General features: G+C 45.0%; 1 protein-coding gene across 1 annotated transcript in view; it reads left to right on the top strand.

Moving 5' to 3' along the window:
- Positions 1 to 1,181: 1,181 nt before the first annotated feature.
- The window catches only part of LOC144892652 (uncharacterized), a 31,518-nt gene continuing 11,239 nt past the window's right edge, over positions 1,182 to 21,460 (top strand). The window contains exons 1-2 of the mRNA XM_078780442.1: positions 1,182 to 1,301; positions 3,774 to 3,982. Of these exons, the coding sequence (XP_078636568.1) occupies positions 3,781 to 3,982 (202 nt within the window). The 5' untranslated portion in view covers positions 1,182 to 1,301; positions 3,774 to 3,780. The remainder of the gene's footprint in view (positions 1,302 to 3,773; positions 3,983 to 21,460) is intronic.

Genomic DNA, 21,460 nt, shown 5'->3' with positions numbered 1-21,460 from the left:
ATCTCAGTCATTATTTAATTTAACCTCTTAATGTAATTTAATCTCAATCATTATTTAATTTAACCTCTTAATGTAATTTAATCTCAGTCATTATTTAATTTAACCTCTTAATGTAATTTAATCTCAGTCATTATTTAATTTAACCTCTTAATGTAATTTGATCTCAATCATTATTTAATTTAACCTCTTAATGTAATTTAATCTGTCATTATTTAATTTAACCTCTTAATGTAATTTGATCTCAATCATTATTTAATTTAACCTCTTAATGTAATTTAATCTCAGTCATTATTTAATTTAACCTCTTAATGTAATTTAATCTGTCATTATTTAATTTAACCTCTTAATGTAATTTCATCTCAGTCATTATTTAATTTAACCTCTTAATTTAATTTGATCTTGATTATTATTTAATTCGATCTCTTAGTTAAATTTTGACCTCTTAATGTCATTAATGCCCTATTGCTTTGAAGACCTGAAAAGAAAGATCCTTTAGATATTTTAGAACCCTAAGACCCTTAAAGACCCCTGATACACCTTGGAATGCAAAGACCCATAGGATCCTTTAAAGCCCTAAGTCTCTTTAAGATCCCTAAGACCTTTCGGAACGCAAAGACCCCTAATACCCTTAGGAACCTCTAGACCCTTTAGAACCCTAGTATTCTATAAACCCTAAGGCCATATAGGACCCCTAAAACCCCACCTATCACCTAATGCAGCCCGAATACGACCGCCTCCTTCGGGAGACGAGCATCTGCCCAACAATTGGGACCATTCATTTTGATATTGAATCGATCGAATAGACAATACAATAAAATGCTTTCCTGAGCTGGAGAACGATAGGATGTTAAAAAGAAGTCTTTGTAAATGTCATTTTAAACTCGTTACGTAAACCCCGCATGAAGCATCTAATAATGAAGTAACGACACTTTAATAGAAAGTACAAACTTGAAGCCATGAAATAGTAAAGTAGGGGAACCTGCGAGGCAAGGACGATGCTCAATCCGAGGCTTCCATCGACACCTGGTTTGAGTGTCTCCGCTTTAAGCACGCGCGCACACTCACATAAACAATGCACGGGCAGGTACTTTTGACGAGTGAAGATGGGCGTGCCTGGATTACGTACGGCCCTTCGGAGTCAGCCCACCGGCTCTCCGTCCGCTTTTCCCGCCTATAAATGCAGGACCGGGTCTGCGGACGGACAGTGAGTGGGTGGAACGCACAGGCAAGGGCAGGGGTCGCTCCAGAACCGCACCTGCACCGTCGCTCTGCACACTTGGAGAAAAGAACCACAGGGACAGGTAAGAAACACCTTGCAGCAGTCACATCCACAAGTATCTTCTGCACATGAATGGCATGTCTATTTCACGTGTTGCTGCTGGAAATTACCTGTCTGATATATCTACACGAATACAATAAGAGAACCGTTTGCCTGTCTGTCTGTCCGTCCATCCGTCTGTCGCCATTTCTCTCAGAGATGGCTGAACGAATCTTTGTCAAACTTTCAGAGATTCATCAGTGAGTGTCGGGGAGTGTTTTAGGTTATAAAAAATTCACAAATTGGAAAAAACAAAGGTGGATTTTTGGGGATTTTTAAAACTCACTATGTCATGCCTTCTTAGCCTTCCTTGTATATATGTGAAATGTAGCATTAAATGGTCACTGCCCGCATGTATTTGTGGATGTAGGGAAGTGTTTCAGCCACTCACAAAAAAAATAGTAAAAACAAAACAAATTTGATTTCTTCAAAATGCCACCTGGATTAGAACAGCAGCGGGCAACGCCGGCTACTCGTATATCACAACATTCCAGTCGAAATCCTCCTCACACCGTCAATTCTGGCCAGCTGGTTCAGAGAAAGTCTCGGGCCAAAAACGTTCCCTGGCCGACCCCACAATAATGTGGGAATTAGTGGTGCCGTTACAGAAGCGGTGGAATCCATATGGTGCTTCATCTGCCATTCTGTGATGGGTCTGATCCGCAACCCGCAATGTGGATTGTTACCTTCGCCACCAGAGGTGGATGGAGGTTATGTTTTCACCCCTGTCTGTTTGTCCGTCCGTTTGTCTGTGAACAAAATATCTCAAAAAGTTGTGGACGGATTCGGACGAAATTTAGCAGAGATGTAGAGTATGTGACAAGGACGAAATGATTAGATTTTGGTGAAGATCCGGATTCGGATCCGGCCACGAGAATTTTTAAAGTAATTCTTCACCATCGGGAGATAGGGCCAAAAACGATACACAGCAGGATATCTCAAAACGTTGTGGAAGGATTTGGACAAAACTTGGTGGACCGGTTGGGTGTCTGACAAGTTCAATTTTGGTGAACATCTGAATATGGATTCGGATATGAGAATTATTTAATTTTTAAGTGATTCTTCACAATTGGGAGATCGGGCCAAAAACGATACATAGTAGGATATCTCAAAAAGTTGTGGACGGATTCGGACGAAATTTAGCAGAGATGTAGAGTATGTGACAAGAACGAAATTATTAGATTTTGGTGAAAATTCGGATCCGGCTACGAGAATTTTTTAAGTGATTCTTCACCATCGGGAGATTGGGCCAAAAACGATACATAGCAGGATATCTCAAAAAGTTGTGGAAGGATTTGGACAAAACGTGGTGGACCAGTTGGGTGTCTGACAAGTTCAATTTTGGTGAACATCTGAATATGGATTCGGATATGAGAATTATTTAATTTTTAAGTGATTCTTCACAATTGGGAGATCGGGACAAAAACGATACATAGCAGGATATCTCAAAAAGTTGTGGAAGGATTTGGACAAAACTTGGTGGACCGGTTGGGTGTCTGACAAGTTCGATTTTGGCGAACATCTGAATATGGATTCGGATATGAGAATTATTTAATTTTTAAGTGATTCTTCACAATTGGGAGATCGGGACAAAAACGATACATAGCAGGATATCTCAAAAAGTTCTGGACGGATTTGGACGAAACTTGGTGGAGAGGTTGTGTGTTTGACAAGGAAGAATCGATTCAATTCTGGTGAAGATCCGGATCCAGTCAGTATAATTTTAAAGTGATTCTTCACCATTGAGTGATATGGCCAACCAGGCGGAGCTAGGTTTGCTCTCTACTGAGTGCCGTTCTAGTTTCATCCTGATTTAATTAATAAATTCCAAGAGGAGTCCAAAAGGTTATCGGATGAAAGTCTTGCAATACAGTAGTCCAAGAAATTGCGACGTTTAAATTTATTTATTTTCAATCTCTGTGCCACGATGGAGGGCGCACTTGCCTTGTGGGTTGTGTGGTCTCCATCACGTGCCGTGCTGTTTGCGGTCTTCGCATTAAACATAAGTGGATCTGAGCTTGACCATGTGGCATCTCTTTAACAAGTCCTGATGCTCTGTCTATTTTTGGATCCCTTGGAGCGTGTTGCGCGCACACAGCCCAGTGTTATCGAGCAATAGAAGTTTGCAAGGTAGATGGTAGATTTGCAAGGTAGAGGTTTGCAAGGTAGACAGAATTCCAAATGAACGAACGTGGTTAACGAACGTCGTTATTCAACCGTATACAGTTGTCAAATTGGGTACGATTGTTCAAATCAGGTTTTGCAACATTTTTGAGACAAATCTGAAAAATACGTGCCAACATGACCCAAATATTATAAGTACCCTTAAGGCAATTGTCACTTCTTCCCAGTTCTTGCTCCAACACCCAACTGTATTGTATATGTTTGAGCCTTTGCTCTTCTACAGCTAGTTGTTCTTTGGTAACGTTAACGTTGTGCTGCTTTCCATACATAGTGCGACCATGAGCGGCAGTGTATATCTGTTTGCACTGGTGCTGCTTCTTGGACTTGCTGTATGCCTGGCTCGTCCAATGGATACGATGGGAGACGGCCGGAGGGCGGTGATCTGGGGGAATCATGGCTCGCCCCGCAATAATGAAGCCCTGGGGGCAATGCAGCTGCAAGCTCTTCTCGAGCGTTATCGGCCAACACTGCAAGATGACGGTAGGGCACCAATTTTGATCTCAGATGTTTGTGGAGATATTCGCCTGAACGAGGGAGGGTATTTGTTAAGAAAGCAACACGTGCAGCCAGAGCAGTATGTTGTAAAATATGACAGGATCCAAACCAAAGTGTACGAATTGACAGGATCCCACTGACAAACAATGTAATGGTACTTGGAATTTGCTAAATTATTTACACTTTTTTTTTTTTTCTTCGTATACAAGATTGAGGCTCGTGTAAGAGCTAACATTAATCACAAAAAGACAAACTGACACATAAAACATAAGATAAAGGGAGCGGGAGACAAGATGGGGAGAGAGGGAAGCACACAAGTACAACATTTGAGAGCAGGGACATCGGGAGATCTGTGGGAGGGAGAGGGCTTGAGAGGAGGAGGCACGGGAAGGGGGTGGGGGGGAGGAGAGGTATAAACCACATTGACATTGCTAGGACTTCCAGGACAGAAGTCAGAATTTCAAAAAAGTGGATCTGGGGTGAATTAACGGGGGTAGAAAAGATCAAGGTTTTGGAAAATGCTTTTCGGTATCGGTATCAGAACTACAGGTACCAGTGAAAATGAGGTGAGATGCAGATACTTTTCTCAGTTATTATTATTTTGTAGGCAGCTTGTGGCTGCTGGTTGGTAGTGCATAGCACCGGACAGTTGTGTCGAACAATCCCGCTGCACAGAGACAGCCAATTGATCTCTCAGGAGCGACCCAGAGACCCCCGCTTCCAGGATGGTGTACTCCTGCCTTCACGAGGTCAGGGCCACGACAGAGTGACAGAGAGAGAGAGAGAGAGAGAGAAAGAAAGGGAACGGGCCTGTCCATGGGGACCGATTGGCACTCTGGCCGTGACCGCACTGCCCTGACGAATTTGGCCAGTACGGAAGAACGGGGAAGATTTGGCCCCGAACTTGCGTTGCGGTGTACAACCACCGATAAGACGTGTCCCCAACAGTTGTATGCTGGTTGCATCATTTCTGGGAACACAGCTGTGCCACCTGTTGCAATACCCCATTTCCAGTACACTGGTACTCATATTACCGACCTCAGAATGACGACATCTCAGTTCTCAAACAGCCCTAAGTTAACAAACATGTTCAGTTTGGTCAAACTGAAGACCCTAAGATCTTAAGGCAGCCACCTTCACCATTAAGCCAACACCAGGTTTTCTTGCTCACAATGGGAAGGGTCGACTATTTCCAATTGAAGGGTGGCCCCCAGGATAGCAACAAGTTCTGCTGGTTTCAATCGTGCAGCTTTTGACATTTAGGCATTCCTGTAACAATTTAGAAAATGTTTTTTTTGTATAACAGAGAATTTGTGCACAATTTTTGTAATTTGAGAGTCATCTCTCAGAGAGCGTATACAGTACACAAAGTCCGTTTGAAAGACTGTTGGTCTGTCAATTTCCTACTTATCCCAATGTCAACTGATATAAGTGTATGGCGATGGCTCCCTGTCCATCGCCTTCCTGTATGTATGGGTTGTATATCCAAAGGTCCTCTATGAGCTTGGTAACCTACAAGTGAGAGGGTTGAGGGAATTCTGGTAAAAGTGTATAAAGGATCATGGCAAGGGATAGGGGATCACGCACATATCATGAGTGTAACGCACCACCTACCTGAAGTCCTGGAGGGAAGAATGTGATCAAACCATCTCAGGAAGGCGTTTCTCCAAATGGGAGAAAAGAAGCACAAAAGATGTGGAGCCTGGATTTTGGAAGTTTAACCAGGAGAGGTTACTGGAAGTACAAGTGCCTGCTGGAGGAGCTTGGGAAGGTCGGAGAACTGAGAGAGCAGAGGGAGCTAGACTATGGAAGAAGTAGTTTAAAAAAAATAGATGCCGACCTGTCTATGATGTGGGAGCAATCCTTTCCTTCGAACTTCTCATGTAAGATCTCAATAGTGTTGAGAGATTTAATTCCACAGAATCCAGGAGTGCCAGATGCCAGGTAACTTCTGGACAAAGGCATTGAGATATGAACAAAGGCTTTGTAGGTTATGAGTACTTCTAAAAATTTAAGTAATGGCTTGGAACGATAGAGGATGCTCAGTTTACGGCTGGGTTTGGAGCCCAGCTTTACGATATGGTCAGCCCAGGAGAAGTCAAAGCTGACGGTAATATCTCGAAGAAACCAAACCTCCTCCAGTATCTCTTTATGTTAAAAAAAACTATAGTACCCCTTCCATACTACACACTGCTTGTGTCGGGGTATACTCACTCCATGGTTCTTTACCCCTCTTTCTCTTTCGCACTGGTTTCACTAACCCTGTGGTTAACTTAACGTGGGACAATCTTCTCTGGGGTATTTCAGTATCATTTCAGGCGATACATTCTTGATTACAGTCCAGTGAATCGAGTTGAACCCACAATGCTTTAGCCTCCAACCTACTGCCACCCACATGCTCCTGCCAGCCATGCCACCTGCTTGTGACTTTTTTATGGACCCTAAAGGCCCAAGAATCACCTTTGTGAAAGTCCACATGGACCATATATCATTTTTGGTGTTGGGCCATAAAGGCCATGAAGAATCACCTTCATTGAGAGGTCACATGGGCCCTGTGCAATTTTTGTGGGCCATAAAGGCCGAAGATTCATCTTTGTGAGAGGCCACATGGGACATTGTCGAAGGGCCATTACTGGTTTTGATAGACCCTGCAGTCACCAAGGACACTTGTAGTGCCAGGATCCAGGGCCCCAATGGATAGCGTTGGGTGAGAGAGGTGCTACCAGGTTGGTGGGTCCAGAACCAATGGACTTCATGAACTCCATCGGAGGGAGAGGAAGGTAGGGCGTATAAAATTACGAGTCAGGTAGATCTGAATAGGTAACATGCTTTGTCTGTCGCGATAGGGAATCTCCCTGTAATAAGTTCTGTGTAATCCGGTTTGTCGGGTTAATATGTCTGCTTGTGAATATACCAGGATGTTCATGTGCTAGGTAGTTAGGGATTAAAGATAACAGCCCCTGTGTGTCAAACCTGGTTGTCAAACCTTTGTCCCTCATGGCAATGCACACCTATAGACACTTAGACAGGCCTTTAGCGCAACATTAAATAATTCCCTTCCCTGACAAGGATTTCGGAAGAGAACAGGCAAAAGTAAACCAGGCCAGGACACCGCCGATGATGGCCACCACCAGCTACACCTCCGGCAGGCCTAGCCACCTCGAGTAGCACGCGCTATGACCACGCTACAGGCCTGTGATTCGGTGGACGGCACTGATTGGGTGGCGCGCCGAGGCTGACGTCACCGCCGCAAGGCTATATAGGGGCGCGCTGAACGACATTTTCCCTCTTGGAGATCCAGCAGTTCGTCTTGCACGTCCGGCGTTTCTTGCTTGCGCAGCTTCGTCTTGCACGTCTGGTGTTTCTTGCTTGCGCAGCTTCCTCTTGCAGCTCGAACCCTCTTGCAGCACGTCCTTCCCTGGCTGTCTTGTGCTCTCTGCGCTTCCCTGCTTGGTCTTGGGAGGTCCCTGGTGGTCGTTGGCTCGCCATCTGCGTGGTGCTTGGAACGGGGCTCCGTGCTGTGGTGCTGGAGCGATGTACCTCGTGGGTGCATCGGGGCCGAACGGAGCCGTGTTGGACGGCAGACAAGACAAGACGAGGGACAGTTAAGACGCACCACATTTACATTACACGACGAGACAATTATTTTCCTTTAATTCATTCCTGTGTCTTGTTTCCGAAGTGAGGTGTGTGGGATCCTAATTTAGGCCATTTATTTGATTACAGTCGCGTTCCTTGTTATCGGGTCCGTGAATAAATCTCTATTTTTGTACGATAAATCTGGTTTGTTGAGTTCATTAATTCCCTGCAGGATCGAAGCTGCCGTCGGTTCACCAGAAGGTAAGCGCTTTTACCACAGCTTTCCACTTCCCTTCTTCCTCCCGCGTTTATTATAGCACAATCCGTGTTTGGTAGTCGCCTTGAGTAACTCCATTCCGGTCCATCCGCGAGCCCTGGTATTAACCGAAGGGTCCGTGCGACACCAATGGATAGCGTTGGGTGAGGGAGGTGCTACCAAGTTGGTGGGTCCAGAACCAATGGACTTCATGAACTCCATCGGAGGGAGAAGAAGAGGCCCGTCCTGATACACTCACCCCATCCTAACCACACGTTTGTTATGAAAATGCATCCAAATATAGTTGTACAAATTATGTGGTTTAGTGAGATTGTGTAGGATCAATGGAACGATGCATTCGACTTGGGAAGAACTGTTTTTTAAATAATTATTGTATGCAGGTTTTAGACTAGGTTGGGAAGTTATATTGTACGATATGTGAAGATGGACGTAGCGCTTCTCTCCATTCTGGATGCAGACTCTGGAGAGTCTAAAGGAGGGAAGTGGGGGGTAGTGTTGTGGGAATACCTTCTTGGGGGTAACTATGTATAGTATAGTGATAGTTATTTCCCATATTGCAAGCGTTACGTAATTTAATTGTGGTATTTATAAAATATGCGTCGTTTTATTTATAGAAACAAAGATGCTGTATACCCTCCCCCATTGTTTCTAAAACCGCCATCCCTTCTTTCCCTTTTCATGTTTTATCCCTTTGTAATCTGTCCTAAATATTCTTTAAAGCATCTTGCCAGGCCAACAATTTAGACGGGAGAGCTGTCTTTACATGCCAGTTTAGACCGGAGAGCTGCTATCATGGCAAAGCATGCCAAAGTCCAGGGTTAAAGGTCAGGGTTGGGTTCACCCCACCCAGACGCTGAGCTGCGGGCCAATAGTGGCCGGGAGGGGGGGGGGGGGAAGGGGGAGTTTAGTGCTTCAAGGCTGAAGGTGGAGGCCATCTCTTTATAAGGGCATGTTACATACGATAGGGTGTGATTAAAGACGGAGCCTGCAAAGGTGCCTGCATGTGAGCTGCGTCGAGGTTTTTACCCAGAACGAGCAAATGCTGCCACCTCCCCCATCCACGCCCCCTCACAGCAAGCCACGCCCACTGCACCCCACCCCTCGTACTAGCTCAGTTCTGCCTCCAGGACTTGTTAGCCTCTATTTATCATCATCTCCTGTGGAATGTCAGGCCTTAAAAGTCCACAGACACAATGTTTTGTTTTGTTTTGATTATTTTGATTTTTAAGTAATAAACAAAGAACTGAGCATGATTTTTTGAGGTGTTACACTTTTTAAAAAAATCAAACCTCCGCTAAAAATTCCGCGATGGTTATGACATCATCTTCATGACATAATCAAGGGAAGAATTGTCTCAACACGCCAATGTACAAGGGCCGCATAACTCGCATCTCATTCGTCAGAAAGTGAATTTAACGAAGATTTTCTGATCAAGAATCTTCAGATTAGGTTGGAGACAGAAAGTGATTCGGGCTGGAATTTGCAATTCGTTCAGGATGTCGGCAATAACTCGCCTACTCCGCAAAAGACAACGTAGGATATTTAACGCCCACCAATGCTGGAAGACGAAACACCAGGCTTAAGAAATATTAGTGCAAATCTAGCGAAGGATATTTAAATGATCCAAGGGTTGGGTATACTTTGTGATGTGAAGGTGTTTTTCATGTGAAACATGAACCATGAAAACATGAACCATGAAAAACAGCCCCAGACCATTATTCCTTCTCCACCAAACTTTACAGTTGGCACCATGCATTCGGGCAGGTAGTGTTCTCCTGGCATCCGCCAAACCCAGATTCCTCCGTTGGACTGCCAGATGGTGACGCATGATTCATCACTCCAGAGAACGCGTTGTCACTGCTCCAGAGTCCAATGGCGGCGATCTTTACACCACTCCAGCCGATGCTTGGCATTGCGCATGGTGATCTTCAGCTTGTGTGCCATGGAAACCCATTTCATGAAGCTCCCGACAAACAGTTGTTGTGCTGACGTTGCTTCCAGAGACCATGTTTTTCATGTTTTTCATGGTTTCATGGTCCAGCTTCCGAATCACCAATCTGATAGTTTGTCGTCAGGTCAGAATCCCACCCACATTGGACAGCCAGCACACCTGTGCACCATCTGTCAGACCCTACATGTAATAAACACAAGTTCTTACCCTAACCTGCAACACCTCGCAATGGAGTGGTGACCCACATGTCCAGGGGTCTGTTCCATTACCAAACAGCTTAAGCACTCACGCAAGCACTCCAAGCAAATTGATGATACGGAATGGCTGGCTTGGCAAGCGATAGCAAGCTGATTGTTAATCTTACTATAATTCACCAAATGTCTGTCTATCCGTTCCCAGGTACCGCAAAAACGGCTGAACCGATCGCAACGAAATTTTGGGTGGGTAATCCTGGGACCCCCTAGAGTAAAATAGGCTATATAGTTTTTCCAATTTTTCCAGTTTTTCCAAACATGATGGAATAATATTTATCGATATGAACAGTGACGTGGCTTTTATTGAAATTCTACAAATACTGTTTAGATTTTGATGATTTGCGTGTGATATGATTTAACGGATGTTTATATAAATCGTTTAAAATAAAAAAAGCCTTCCATTTCTGATATTTTGCCTTTTCATTTGGGCCTCCAAATTGAAGCCCCGCCCGTAGGGCAGGTACCGTTGCTAGTGAATGGAACACACCCAAGGGTTTGTTCTCGGCCAACTGCCGTGCAAATGCCTGGGAATCCCAAGACCTTGATCTAATAAGGGTGTGGGGGGCAAGGGATACGGGTGACACAATCATCACTCTACTGGCAATGCGCTGGTAAATAATAAGTGACAACACTCAAAAGTAGAAGTCAGACAATAATTGTTGCAATTTCCAACTGGAAGACCCTCTCAACGTCATATGTGTATCGCCATGCATCACGCACAGTTTCTCCATCCATGAACGTTTGTGCCCCCCATGGCTGCATGCCCAGCCCATGCCACCCTGCGGTGCACGGCCGCATCCACAATTAACGGGCACTACAATTTGTTTGTTGCTGTCAAATTATGCACCATGGTTATGGAGATTAAACATCATTTTTTCATAGTTTTCTCCGTTTCTGTAGATTTATATCTATTTATATTTCATAGACACCAAATGTTAAGGGTGTGTTGGCCAGGTCATGAGTGGCCTCTCGGACTCGCTTCCCTACCTTTGACTCGGAAGCCGACGAGCCAAGGATAACTCTGTGACCGGATGGGTTGCTAAGTAACCACAGACGCCATATGAGGTGACTAAATCTGGTAGGGTCCCCGTGCCCCAATCTCACGTTACCTCACTGCTGATTTAGTTATCCCAGATGGAGAACAATGCTCTTGACACCCCACCTTTATATATTAATTATGTACGGCCGAGCGGAACCATAAGCGGGACGTAGGCTAGGCTAGCGTAGCAAATCAATGTGTCACAACCTTCCATCTACTTATAGCATGATATGTCTAACCAACAAAATAGAGAAAATAGAAGGAGAAAAATAGGATAAAAAAGACAACAAGCAGGTTTAGAAACAACTGCTTCCATCAATAACTGAAAGCTTGTCAGGATAGAAGTGACAATGGATGGTGCAAAGTACAGGAAAGTCCTTGATGAACACCTGCTTGAGTCAGCCATAAATCTGAAACTACAGACTTGGCATTTAAGATGGAATATTTTATTTTCTTGACTTGGGTTTACTTTCTTAACTCAGTATATCAATCTGGTGAGTTTCTTTCACACTTTGGTGATTTATTTGTTAAAAGAACCATGTCACTGATTGTCTGTCGCAACAAGAAGTCAACAACAGGATTATATCACAGGTGGCGTGGCAAAATGTACGGACATGTGCATTTGATGATTGGCTTCACAGTCGGGCATACAAGGGTTGTTGTGTTCTGTATTAGTGGAAAACAACTGCTGCACGTCTCCAAAAGTTATTGCCGCTTCCTCTGGAGATGGTCCGTCAACTCGACAATGCTGTTTGTCATGGAGTGGTGGCTTTACGAAATTACGGCATGAAACAGCGTGCTATTGCTCGGCAGTATGGCATCACTCAAGGTCAGGTGTCAAAGATCCTGAAACAAAATGCTCAGAGGGGTGTCCCTACACCAATACCGAGGCCAGGACGTCCCCGCAGAACCACAAGGAGGGATGATCGCCAGCTAAACCAGGTTAGTCCGCAATGGCCGTACCAAATCAGCTAATGGGCTTGGGGCTGAGTGGCAGCAACTGACAAATGTGCCTGTATCCAGAAGGCTAGTCAACCAACGACTGGTTCAAGCAGGCTATCGTGCCAGGCGTCCCCTGAGAAAGCCACGCCTGACCAGACAACACCGCCAGCGCCGATTGCAGTGGGCCAGAGAGCACCGTCAATGGCAGCCAGGACACTGGAATCATGTGATCTTCAGTGATGAGCCTAGATTTCTGGTCTATCGTCAAGATGGCCACGTCCGAGTGCACAGACAAGTGCATGAAGCCTACAACAAAGATTGTATAGTGCCAAGAGTCCAAGCTGGAGGTGGTGGGGTGACCGTTTGGGCTGCTTTTCATGCAGGGGGCAAAACTGACCTGGTTGTTCTGAATGGAAATCTGAACCAGTTCAAATACAGGGCCATTCTGGAAGAAACATTGCTTCCATTTGCTCGTGCAGCCTGTCGAGGAAACTTTGTCTTCCAAGATGACAATGCACAGCCTCATCATGATCGCATGATCCAACCCTTTCTTGCTGACCGTGGTGTAGAGCATATGGAGTGGCCTGCCATGTCCCCGGTTATGAATCCGATAGAGAACCTGTGGGCAGAATTAACGTGTCAAATCGACCACTTGGACCAGCAGCCGACCTCTGTGCGTGAATTGCAGCAGGCTATTGTCACTGCATGGCAAGCGATTCCTGTCCAAACCTTGGCAAATCTCGTGAACAGCATGCCTCAACGTGTACGTGCTCTCCTGAATGCTCGTGGGGGTTACACGAAGTACTGAACTGTAATTTTACTGTCCGTAATCCCAGTCGTAATTTAACTTTTGTTTTTGTTTTAAAAAAATTTGGCTAATGTGCAAAATAAAGAGATACTTCTGGAAAACGTACAGAAGTTTAACACTGAACTGTCCATGAATTGAGTTCGATATCAGTTTACATCACTTTCAAGGGTCAATTTATTTGTTTCGAAATGTCAAATGTGGTTTTTGTTTCTTTTAAAGGTCACATTAACAAAATCTAGAATAATTTCAACATAATTCCAATGAACTTTTGGTTCTAAGACATCTTGAAAAGTAAGTTCACCCCCACAAAAAAAATATTCCATATTAAATGCCAAGTCTGTAGGTATGAGATTCACAGTTCAGGACAATGCTCCAAAGCACAAAGCTAAAGCTACACTGGAGTGGCTGAATAAGAAGAAAATAAATATTCTAGAGTGGCCCAGTCAGAGTCCTGACTTGAACCCATCCCATCTAAACATTTATGGCAAAACATGAAGAATGCAGTGCAGACAATCCCCCATCAAACTTGGCAGAACAAGAGCAATTTTCATGTGAAGAATGGGCAAAGACTACTCCAGAGGTCCTATATATATATTTCAGCGTCTCACTGTGCAAAGCTGATAAAGACCTACCAAACAATACTCGTAGCTTCCACCAAGTACTGGCCTAAGGGCCTGAATACTTTTGCAACCAGTACATTTTGATTTGTACATGTTTTTTTGTAGGTGTTCCTGACATGTAACCTCCAACTTCAAGTGTTTAGTGTGATCTCTTCAGTTATGAATTAAAAAGTTCATTTGGAAAAATTGATTCCACATAATTCGTAATTCATCTAAATGTGGCATTATTGATAGGGGGTGAATACTTTTGCAGGCCACTGTATATACAGCGCCTTCAGAAAGTATGCACACCCCCTTGACATTTTTGCATTTTAACGTGTTACAGCCTGAATTTAAAATATATTAAATTGATATTTTTTTGTCACTGATCTTCCCATAATGTCAAAGTTGAATTTTATAAGCTGAAATGTCTTGGGTCAATGGCTATTCAACCATTACTCCAAATCGACTTCGGGTGCATCCACTTTTCCTTTGATCATCCTTGAGATGTCTCTACAACTTCATTGGAGTCCATCCAATGGATGGCCCACGGGTCCTAAAATCCTGTTCTTCCGCTCTTTCACTCCCTCTCTCTGTTCTCTTCACCCTCTCTTTTGCTCAAGGTCATCTTCCATCTGCTTGGAAATCTGCCAACATCACCGCTTTGCACAAAAAAGGTGCAAAAACAGATCCCAGCAACTAGAGACCAATCAGCCTTCTCCCAATTATCAGCAAAGTCATGGAATCCATCATTGCTTCAGATATGAAATCTTTCCTCTTCTCCAATGGCTTGATCTCTGATCATCAATTTGGTTTCAGACCTGGACACTCTACTCTGGACATGCTGCTTCTGCTTTCTCAACAATGGATGGAGGTCCTCAACGCCAAACAGGAAATTCGAGCAGTCTCCCTTGACATATCACGTGCCTTCGATACCGTCTGGCACCCCGCTCTGCTCACCAAACTCTCCTCTTTTGGTATCCATGGAAATCTCCACGCATGGCTGGCGGACGTCCTCTCTAGTCGTAGTCAACGTGTGGCCCTGAATGGGTTTCTCTCATCTCCTCTTCCTGTTCAGGCTGGAGTTCCACAAGGCAGTGTTCTGGGCCCTGTGCTTTTTCTGGTCTTCATCAATGATCTCTCTGACTCTCTTGAAAATCCTCTGTATCTCTTTGCTGATGACTCTACTCTCTGTCGCTCCATTCTTCATCCCTCAGATCGGCAGTCTGCAGCCTCCTCACTCTCTGCAGACCTGGACAAAATCACAGACTGGGCAAACAAGTGGAACATGTCTTTCAATCCTGACAAATCTCACACTCTTACGATGTCTCTCCGAAAAGACCGACTGGACAACCCCTCCCATCCACTTTCTGAATAATCCTCTCCAAGAAGTTCTGTCACTCAAGCTTTTGGGTCTCACTATCTGCCATGATCTTTCCTGGGAAAACCACATTTCAAATCTGGCCTCCAAAGCCAGTCGCCGACTGGGCATCCTCCGTCATGCGAAGTCCTTCCTTGGCACACCTGAGCTCCTCACCACATACAAGGCTTTCATCTGCAGCTCAATGGAATACTGCTCTCCCCTCTGGGCTGGTGCTCCTGCATCACACCAAGCTCGTCTTCACGCTGTTGAAACCAAAGCATTCAGAATCATTGGAATCTCCCGCGATGAAGCTAACTCCAAGGGCCTCTCATTCACTCACCGCAGGCAGGTTGGTGGTCTTTCCGTCTTCTACCGACTCCTCTCTGGCCTTGCCCCCCCAGCTCTCTCTGGGCTCTGTCCCGCAAATATTCCTACAGGTCGCACAAGATCTGCCTGCAACCCTCTTATGGTCAAACTGCCAAAATCAAGACTCTCTGCTCACCTTCACTCCTTCATTCCTCTTTTCTCCCACCTCTGGAACAAACTCCCTCACTCTCTTCAATCCCACTCCACCCTCCAGGTCTTTAAAACAGCTGTTCACCACCATCTCTTATCTTCCCCCCATCCAAAACCTTGATCTTTTCTACCCCCGCTAATTTCACCCCAATTCCACTTTTTTGAAATACCAACTTCTGTCCTGGAAGTCCTTGGTGTCCTTGTGTTTTATACTTCTCCCTCCCCCCTTCCCACGCCTCCTCCCCCCAAGCCCTCTCCCTTCCACACATCTCCCTGCTCTCAAATGTTGTTTGTGTGCTTCCCCTTCTCTCCCCATCTTGTTTTCTGCTCCCTCTTTTTATATATTTTGTTTGTCTGGTTGATTTGTTTGTGAAGTAAATGTTAGCTCTTTCACGAGCCTCGATTCAGTATACAAAAAAAATAAAAAATAAAAATAAAATCTGTGGCCAATCCAATTCATTGGACATGATTTAAAAAGAAACACACCTTTCTATATAAGGTCCCACAGTTGACTATGTCAGAGCAGAAACTCGACCATGAAGCTCAAGGAGCTGTCCGTAGAATTCCAAGATAGAATTGTGAGGAGGCATAGATCTGAGGAAGGGTATAAAACAATTTCTAGAGGTCTGAAAGTTCCCAAAAGCACAGTGAGCTCCATCACTAGGAAATGGAAAGAATATGGAACTACACAGACTCTTCCTAAAGCTGGCCATCCAACCAAACTGAGCAACCGGGCAAGAAGGACCTTGGTCAGGGAGGTGACCAATAATCCAATGACCACTCTGACAGAACTACAGAGTTCCTTGGCTGAGATGGGAAAACCTGCAAGAAGGACAACAGTCACTGCAGCACTTCCCAAATCTAGGCTTCATGGGAGAGTGGCCAAACAGAAGCCACTCCTGAGAAAAAGGCACATGACAGCACACCTGGAGTTTGCAAAAAGACACGTGAAAGACTCTAAGAGCACAAGGCAAAATATTTTGTGGTCTTATGAGACGAAAATTGAACTCGTTGGCCTGAATGCAAAGTGCTACATCTGGCGGAAACTGAGCACAGCTCATTACCCATCTAACACCATCCCTACCATGGAGCATGGTGGAGGCAGCATCATGCTATGCGGATGCTTTTCAGTACAGGGACTGGGAGACTTGTAAAGATAGAGAGAACAATGAATGGAGCCAAATACAGGCAAATCCTTGAAGAGAACCTGTTTGAGAGTGAAAAAAACCTTAGACTGTGGCAAAATTTTCCATTCCAACAGGAAAATGACCCCAAGCATGCAGCCAAAGAAACACGGAAATGGCTTTAGAACAAGAACGTGAAAGTCCTTGAGTGGCCCAGCCAAAGGCCAGACTTGAATCCCATTCAGAATCTGTAGAAAGACTTGAAGATTGCTGTTCACTGATGCTTCCCATCCAATTTGATAGAGCTTGAGCAAATCTGCAAAGAAGAATGGCAGAAACTCCCCAAATCCAGATGTGTAAAGCTGATACAGACATACCCAAGAAGAATCAAAGCTGTAATCACCGCGAAAGGCGCTTCTACGAAGTATTGACTCAGGGGGTTGAATATTTCTGTAAATTTGATATTTCTGTATTTCATTTTTAATCATTTTGTAAGAATTTCTAATATATTGTTGCAGTTTTGAGAACCCACACAGGTAACATCATTAAAGGTTAAAGGTAACACCCCATAGTTAGGCCACAAGCAACATGTAGGTCACCTTAGAACGTTGGTTATTTCTTAGTATATGTGAGATAAGGCCATTTCCAATAGTTATCATCTGCGTTGTGTAAAACAAATAAGAGTAGGCCCCGTTCAGTTTGCAGCCCTCCCTCCAATCGACTCCATTGCACACCATCCAGTCTGCACCCCATTGCTCCTCGCATTAGGATGCTCGCAGTTTGTTACGCGTTGGGCCGGCAGCGTTAGCTGCCAGTTGCTCGCTCAAACCAGCCAAATGCCACGAGGTAGGCCTGGAAAGGGGGCGGAGCGCAAGGTCGGGGGTATGGCCACGTCAAGCAGCCATCAAGGGCGGAGCGGGTAAGACCCCAACAACCAACCAGGGCTCGGGTGAGATCGCCTGACAGGGTGTGGCGAGAGATTTCAGAGGGTTCGCTGGGCGTGGCAATAAAACCCCTTGCGCGAGGCCCCCACCTCAGTTATAGTCCTTGAGCCAGACCAAAAGTAATGCTCCGGCGGGGGGAGTAATTCTCATTATGATTTTCCATTAGACCAATGTCTCAAGTGTCAGAAAAGGTGTGATGGACATCTGAGAACGGTAGCTTAGTGCCCGGATGGACGCCATCTTTGAAACCACCCAGCTCGAAAATGCCCATTTGGTGGGGTACATTGTTGCACGTGTATCTGGACTTCTATACTAGCTATCGATGTGCGGTTGACGACTAAATATACGTCCGATGTGTACCGTCTAAATAAAAAATAATATGAAGCATTTTGTTTTAGATTAATTATTATAAAAATCAATTATCGAAAAAAAATCATATATTTTTCAATATTTTATTATTAGACTTGTACTTTTTTTAGTGAAACAACACTGGTATGATTTTCCAAATTATGCATTGTGCTACACCGTTTATCTGTCTATAAAAATAACTCAAAAACTAAAACATATCATCCACCACGAGTTTACAACAAATAAATGTAAAGAGGCATAAAATGACTTAGGCCGCCGCTGGCATTATCTATTCTGACGATAACGCAAGTTAGGAATGTCGTACGGAGAGGATTTTAACACCATACGATATCTAATAAGCAGGCGGAAATTGTTACATAGGAAATCTGCACTTTGGTGGCCATCTTGGATTTCAAAATGGCCGCCAATTATATTAATTATTCATTACTAGAGTTTGGAAAGACGTATGGAGCTGATTTTAACACCATACGATGTATATTCCTAATAAGCAAGCGGAGGTATCATTGAACATGTCATGTTATAGTCAAATAACACCGGTATGATCTTCCAAATTATACATTTTGCTAAACCGTTTATCTGTCTATAAAGATTTTCAGGCAATTTGGCCTGCATTATAATAGAGAACAACATATGCTATACAATATACAGTGCACACAAAGTTAATCATCAGAGTCGCCATCAGAGTCATTGGCATCCTGAGCCACGAGAGCATCATCCTGCACCATGTTGGAGCATCCCTGCAGCTTACACACAACAGTGCACTTCAACCCATTCAGTATGCAGGAGCAATCTGACGGTCGACACGTCCTTCTGCATGTGCATGAGATGAGATTCAAGACGACATCTGGAGCTGGTAGACCCGCCATCCATCGGATTGTGAGCGAACCGCCATCATCGAGTTCCCAACCATGTCCTGCTGATGGTGTTGGGACGTCTGGTAGGTTTTCAAGGCTGCGTCACCAGATAGCCGCCTGATAGTTGGCCCTAAGCGTATGCTGCATCAAGGAGTCTTCACAAGGCGGCAATTGTCCAGATTCGATCTGGCCCTTCTTTGCACAGAACATGTGATAACGGAGCGAATTAACACCGACGATCTTCATGTTCTTGGCGTACAGCTGACACGTGAAGGCCTGAATGCTATTGAAGACGTCTGTTGGTACATTCCACGAAGATCCCAGATCTGTGAATGCTTGAAGATACAGCTCATTCGCTTGCACAAGCTTCAAAGCCTTTATCTTTCCTTGGCTAGCCAGAGCACTCAGTGTCACACCCGCTCCATGCATGAAGCCCTGGCAATGCACTGCAAACTCCAGACCCCAATACCGCAGCCAACTTTCCAACGTCGATCATTCTGACTCGAACCTTTGTTCCTCGTCTGATGAAGAGCTGACTATCGATGGTTCTGCTGAGATGAAGACTGATGATCAGAACGTCGGTGTCATCTGCCACTAAGATGATCGTCTTGTAGTGGGTAGCGGCGTGCTTTGCGTGGAGAAACATACGCGTGTCTGCTTCCTCGTGGCTACATTCGAGTGCTTGCACCAACTTCCACCTATCGCGGGTCAGTACCAGACATTTTTCACCACAGGTGACATAGTGTTCTGTTGCCTAGCTTTTCGCGATTTGTTTCATGTTTCCACGACTCCGCCAGAAACACAACCAGTTTCTCCTTTGTCTGGCTGCAAGCAAGGAGACGCCGCCAGTTCATGATTTTGTGTGCGGGTCTGATCTCGCTGAAACTGATGCCTTCATTTGAACCGCGGTTCACACGCTCAGCTGCTTTGATGGATTCTTCTGTGTATGTGTCAAAGACAACATCGATGCGCTCACTGCCTTGACCAGCGTGAAGCGCTGCAGCAAGGATGCGGTCAGATAGTTCTTCGAACGTGTCGTTCTCGCCATGCATCTTTTGTATGAGAGCCATCGCATCAATTATTGTTGCACTTCGCTTGTCAACGTTCTCGGCTGGTTCCACAAGACCTTCCATGTGTTTCGCAAGTGCAGCTTTGTTCGTTTTTTTCATTGACCCATCAACGTTTGCCAAAGACCATGGTAACGGCCCTAGTGGGTGACAAAGGACAAGTTGCATGTCGAGGTTCCTTGTCTTGGCGATGAGTATCATGGTGGCAAACAGTTGTCTGTCAGCTCTCAGGACGATCTCCTTGTTTGTGCCCTTCACAACTTTCTGCTTGATCTTACCAAAGGTCTTCAAGTTTAGCTTGTTCAATGTGTCATGAAAGCCTGTTCCCTCTTCAAGACGTTTCTGGAAGCTTTGATACGCCGCTTCCCCCTTTTGCAGGGTGTTGAGTAGGTCATTAGAAACGTCCTCCCTCGCAGCCGCTCCGGTAGATATACTGAGAAGACATGACGGATCATCGGCGAATGGATTGGTCCAGTCATTTTCCAGTAGATCACAGATAGCTGTGACGCCAGACTCATCACGTTTGATGCGAGAAGTAGACAAGTCAGGGTGCTTGGCGTGAGATGTGTCGCTGCCATTCACAAGGATAGTTTCTCGTAGTTGCCTCAGTGCAGTAGCCCGATTTTCTGCAGTTAGATAGTATCGTGACACAGCCCCTTGTCGAAGACTAAAACCTCGTGTTCCTCCAGCTGTTTGCGTATCTTTGTTTACTGTTTCTTCTGTTGTCTGATCAACAGCGATTCTGGCAAATGGATTCCCTGGTCTAAGCTGTACTTGATTGAAATGCCTGTACAACTCGGGGCATGTTTCGTGGAGTTGCGTCATCTGTGCATAGTACACTGGTAGATATCTAGCATAGTTCACCTTGTTCATTGCGAAACACCAAGGGATCACTCTTCTGACACAAGCCAAGTGAAGCATCCAGTCGCCTTCTCTATCCGCATGAATCAACCCCAGCAGGGTCTCTACCATATCAATATACATCATCCAGAAGCGAGCCAGGTCTCCATGTTTGGTTCGCAGAAAATGTAGGTATTTCGCGAACATGTCAAAGCTCTGTACACATGAATCATCATCGAGAGCAGCAGCGAGAGTCTCGTGGCAAACATCCTCCTTGATGCTGCGAATTTTGAGGTCAGTGCTTCGAATCTGGGGTTCCTTGTCAGGATGATTGCTTTCTATCCACACCTGGAAGCCCTTCCAAATGATGCGCATTAGTGCCTCGTACATCAACTTGTGGAGTCGCACAGCACGGTTGTATTGCTTGCCTTCCAGAACCCTGTTGATGGAACCTTCAGCGATTACTCCTGACTCAACAGCTACATCCCGAAGGCCTGCATCTCCAAACATTTTCCCAATGCTCGACATGAAGTTACAGATGGTATGGAAGTTCCCCATCATGAGCACGATTCTTCCATATCGATCGACATCTTTCCATGCTATTTCGGTCGCCTTAGCAAATAGTGCCTGGTCTAGCACCACCGGTATACGCTCAAGCTGAAGTGATGACATGATGTTCAGAGCTTCTCTGAGGATTTCTTGCACTGTTGCCATATCTGTGGCAGGCGCGTTTATAGTCGGCAGGTAGCCAACTACATCTTCCGTCACCTGAACACGATCTCTAGTCATGATGTTGAAACCAGTCCACGAACTGATTGTCTGATCGCATGGTTCCAGCATGCGAGTCATAATCCATACGTGATTTCGGCGCTGCGCAAGGGATGTTGCGCCTGCAAGAGTGTCAGAAAGATCTGCAGGCTTGATTGCAGGTGGGCCC

Source organism: Myxine glutinosa, chromosome 6, assembly GCF_964187855.1.
Source record: "Myxine glutinosa chromosome 6, kmMyxGlut1.1, whole genome shotgun sequence".
Taxonomy (NCBI): domain Eukaryota; kingdom Metazoa; phylum Chordata; class Myxini; order Myxiniformes; family Myxinidae; genus Myxine; species Myxine glutinosa.
This window is presented reverse-complemented; position numbering and strand designations above follow the sequence as displayed.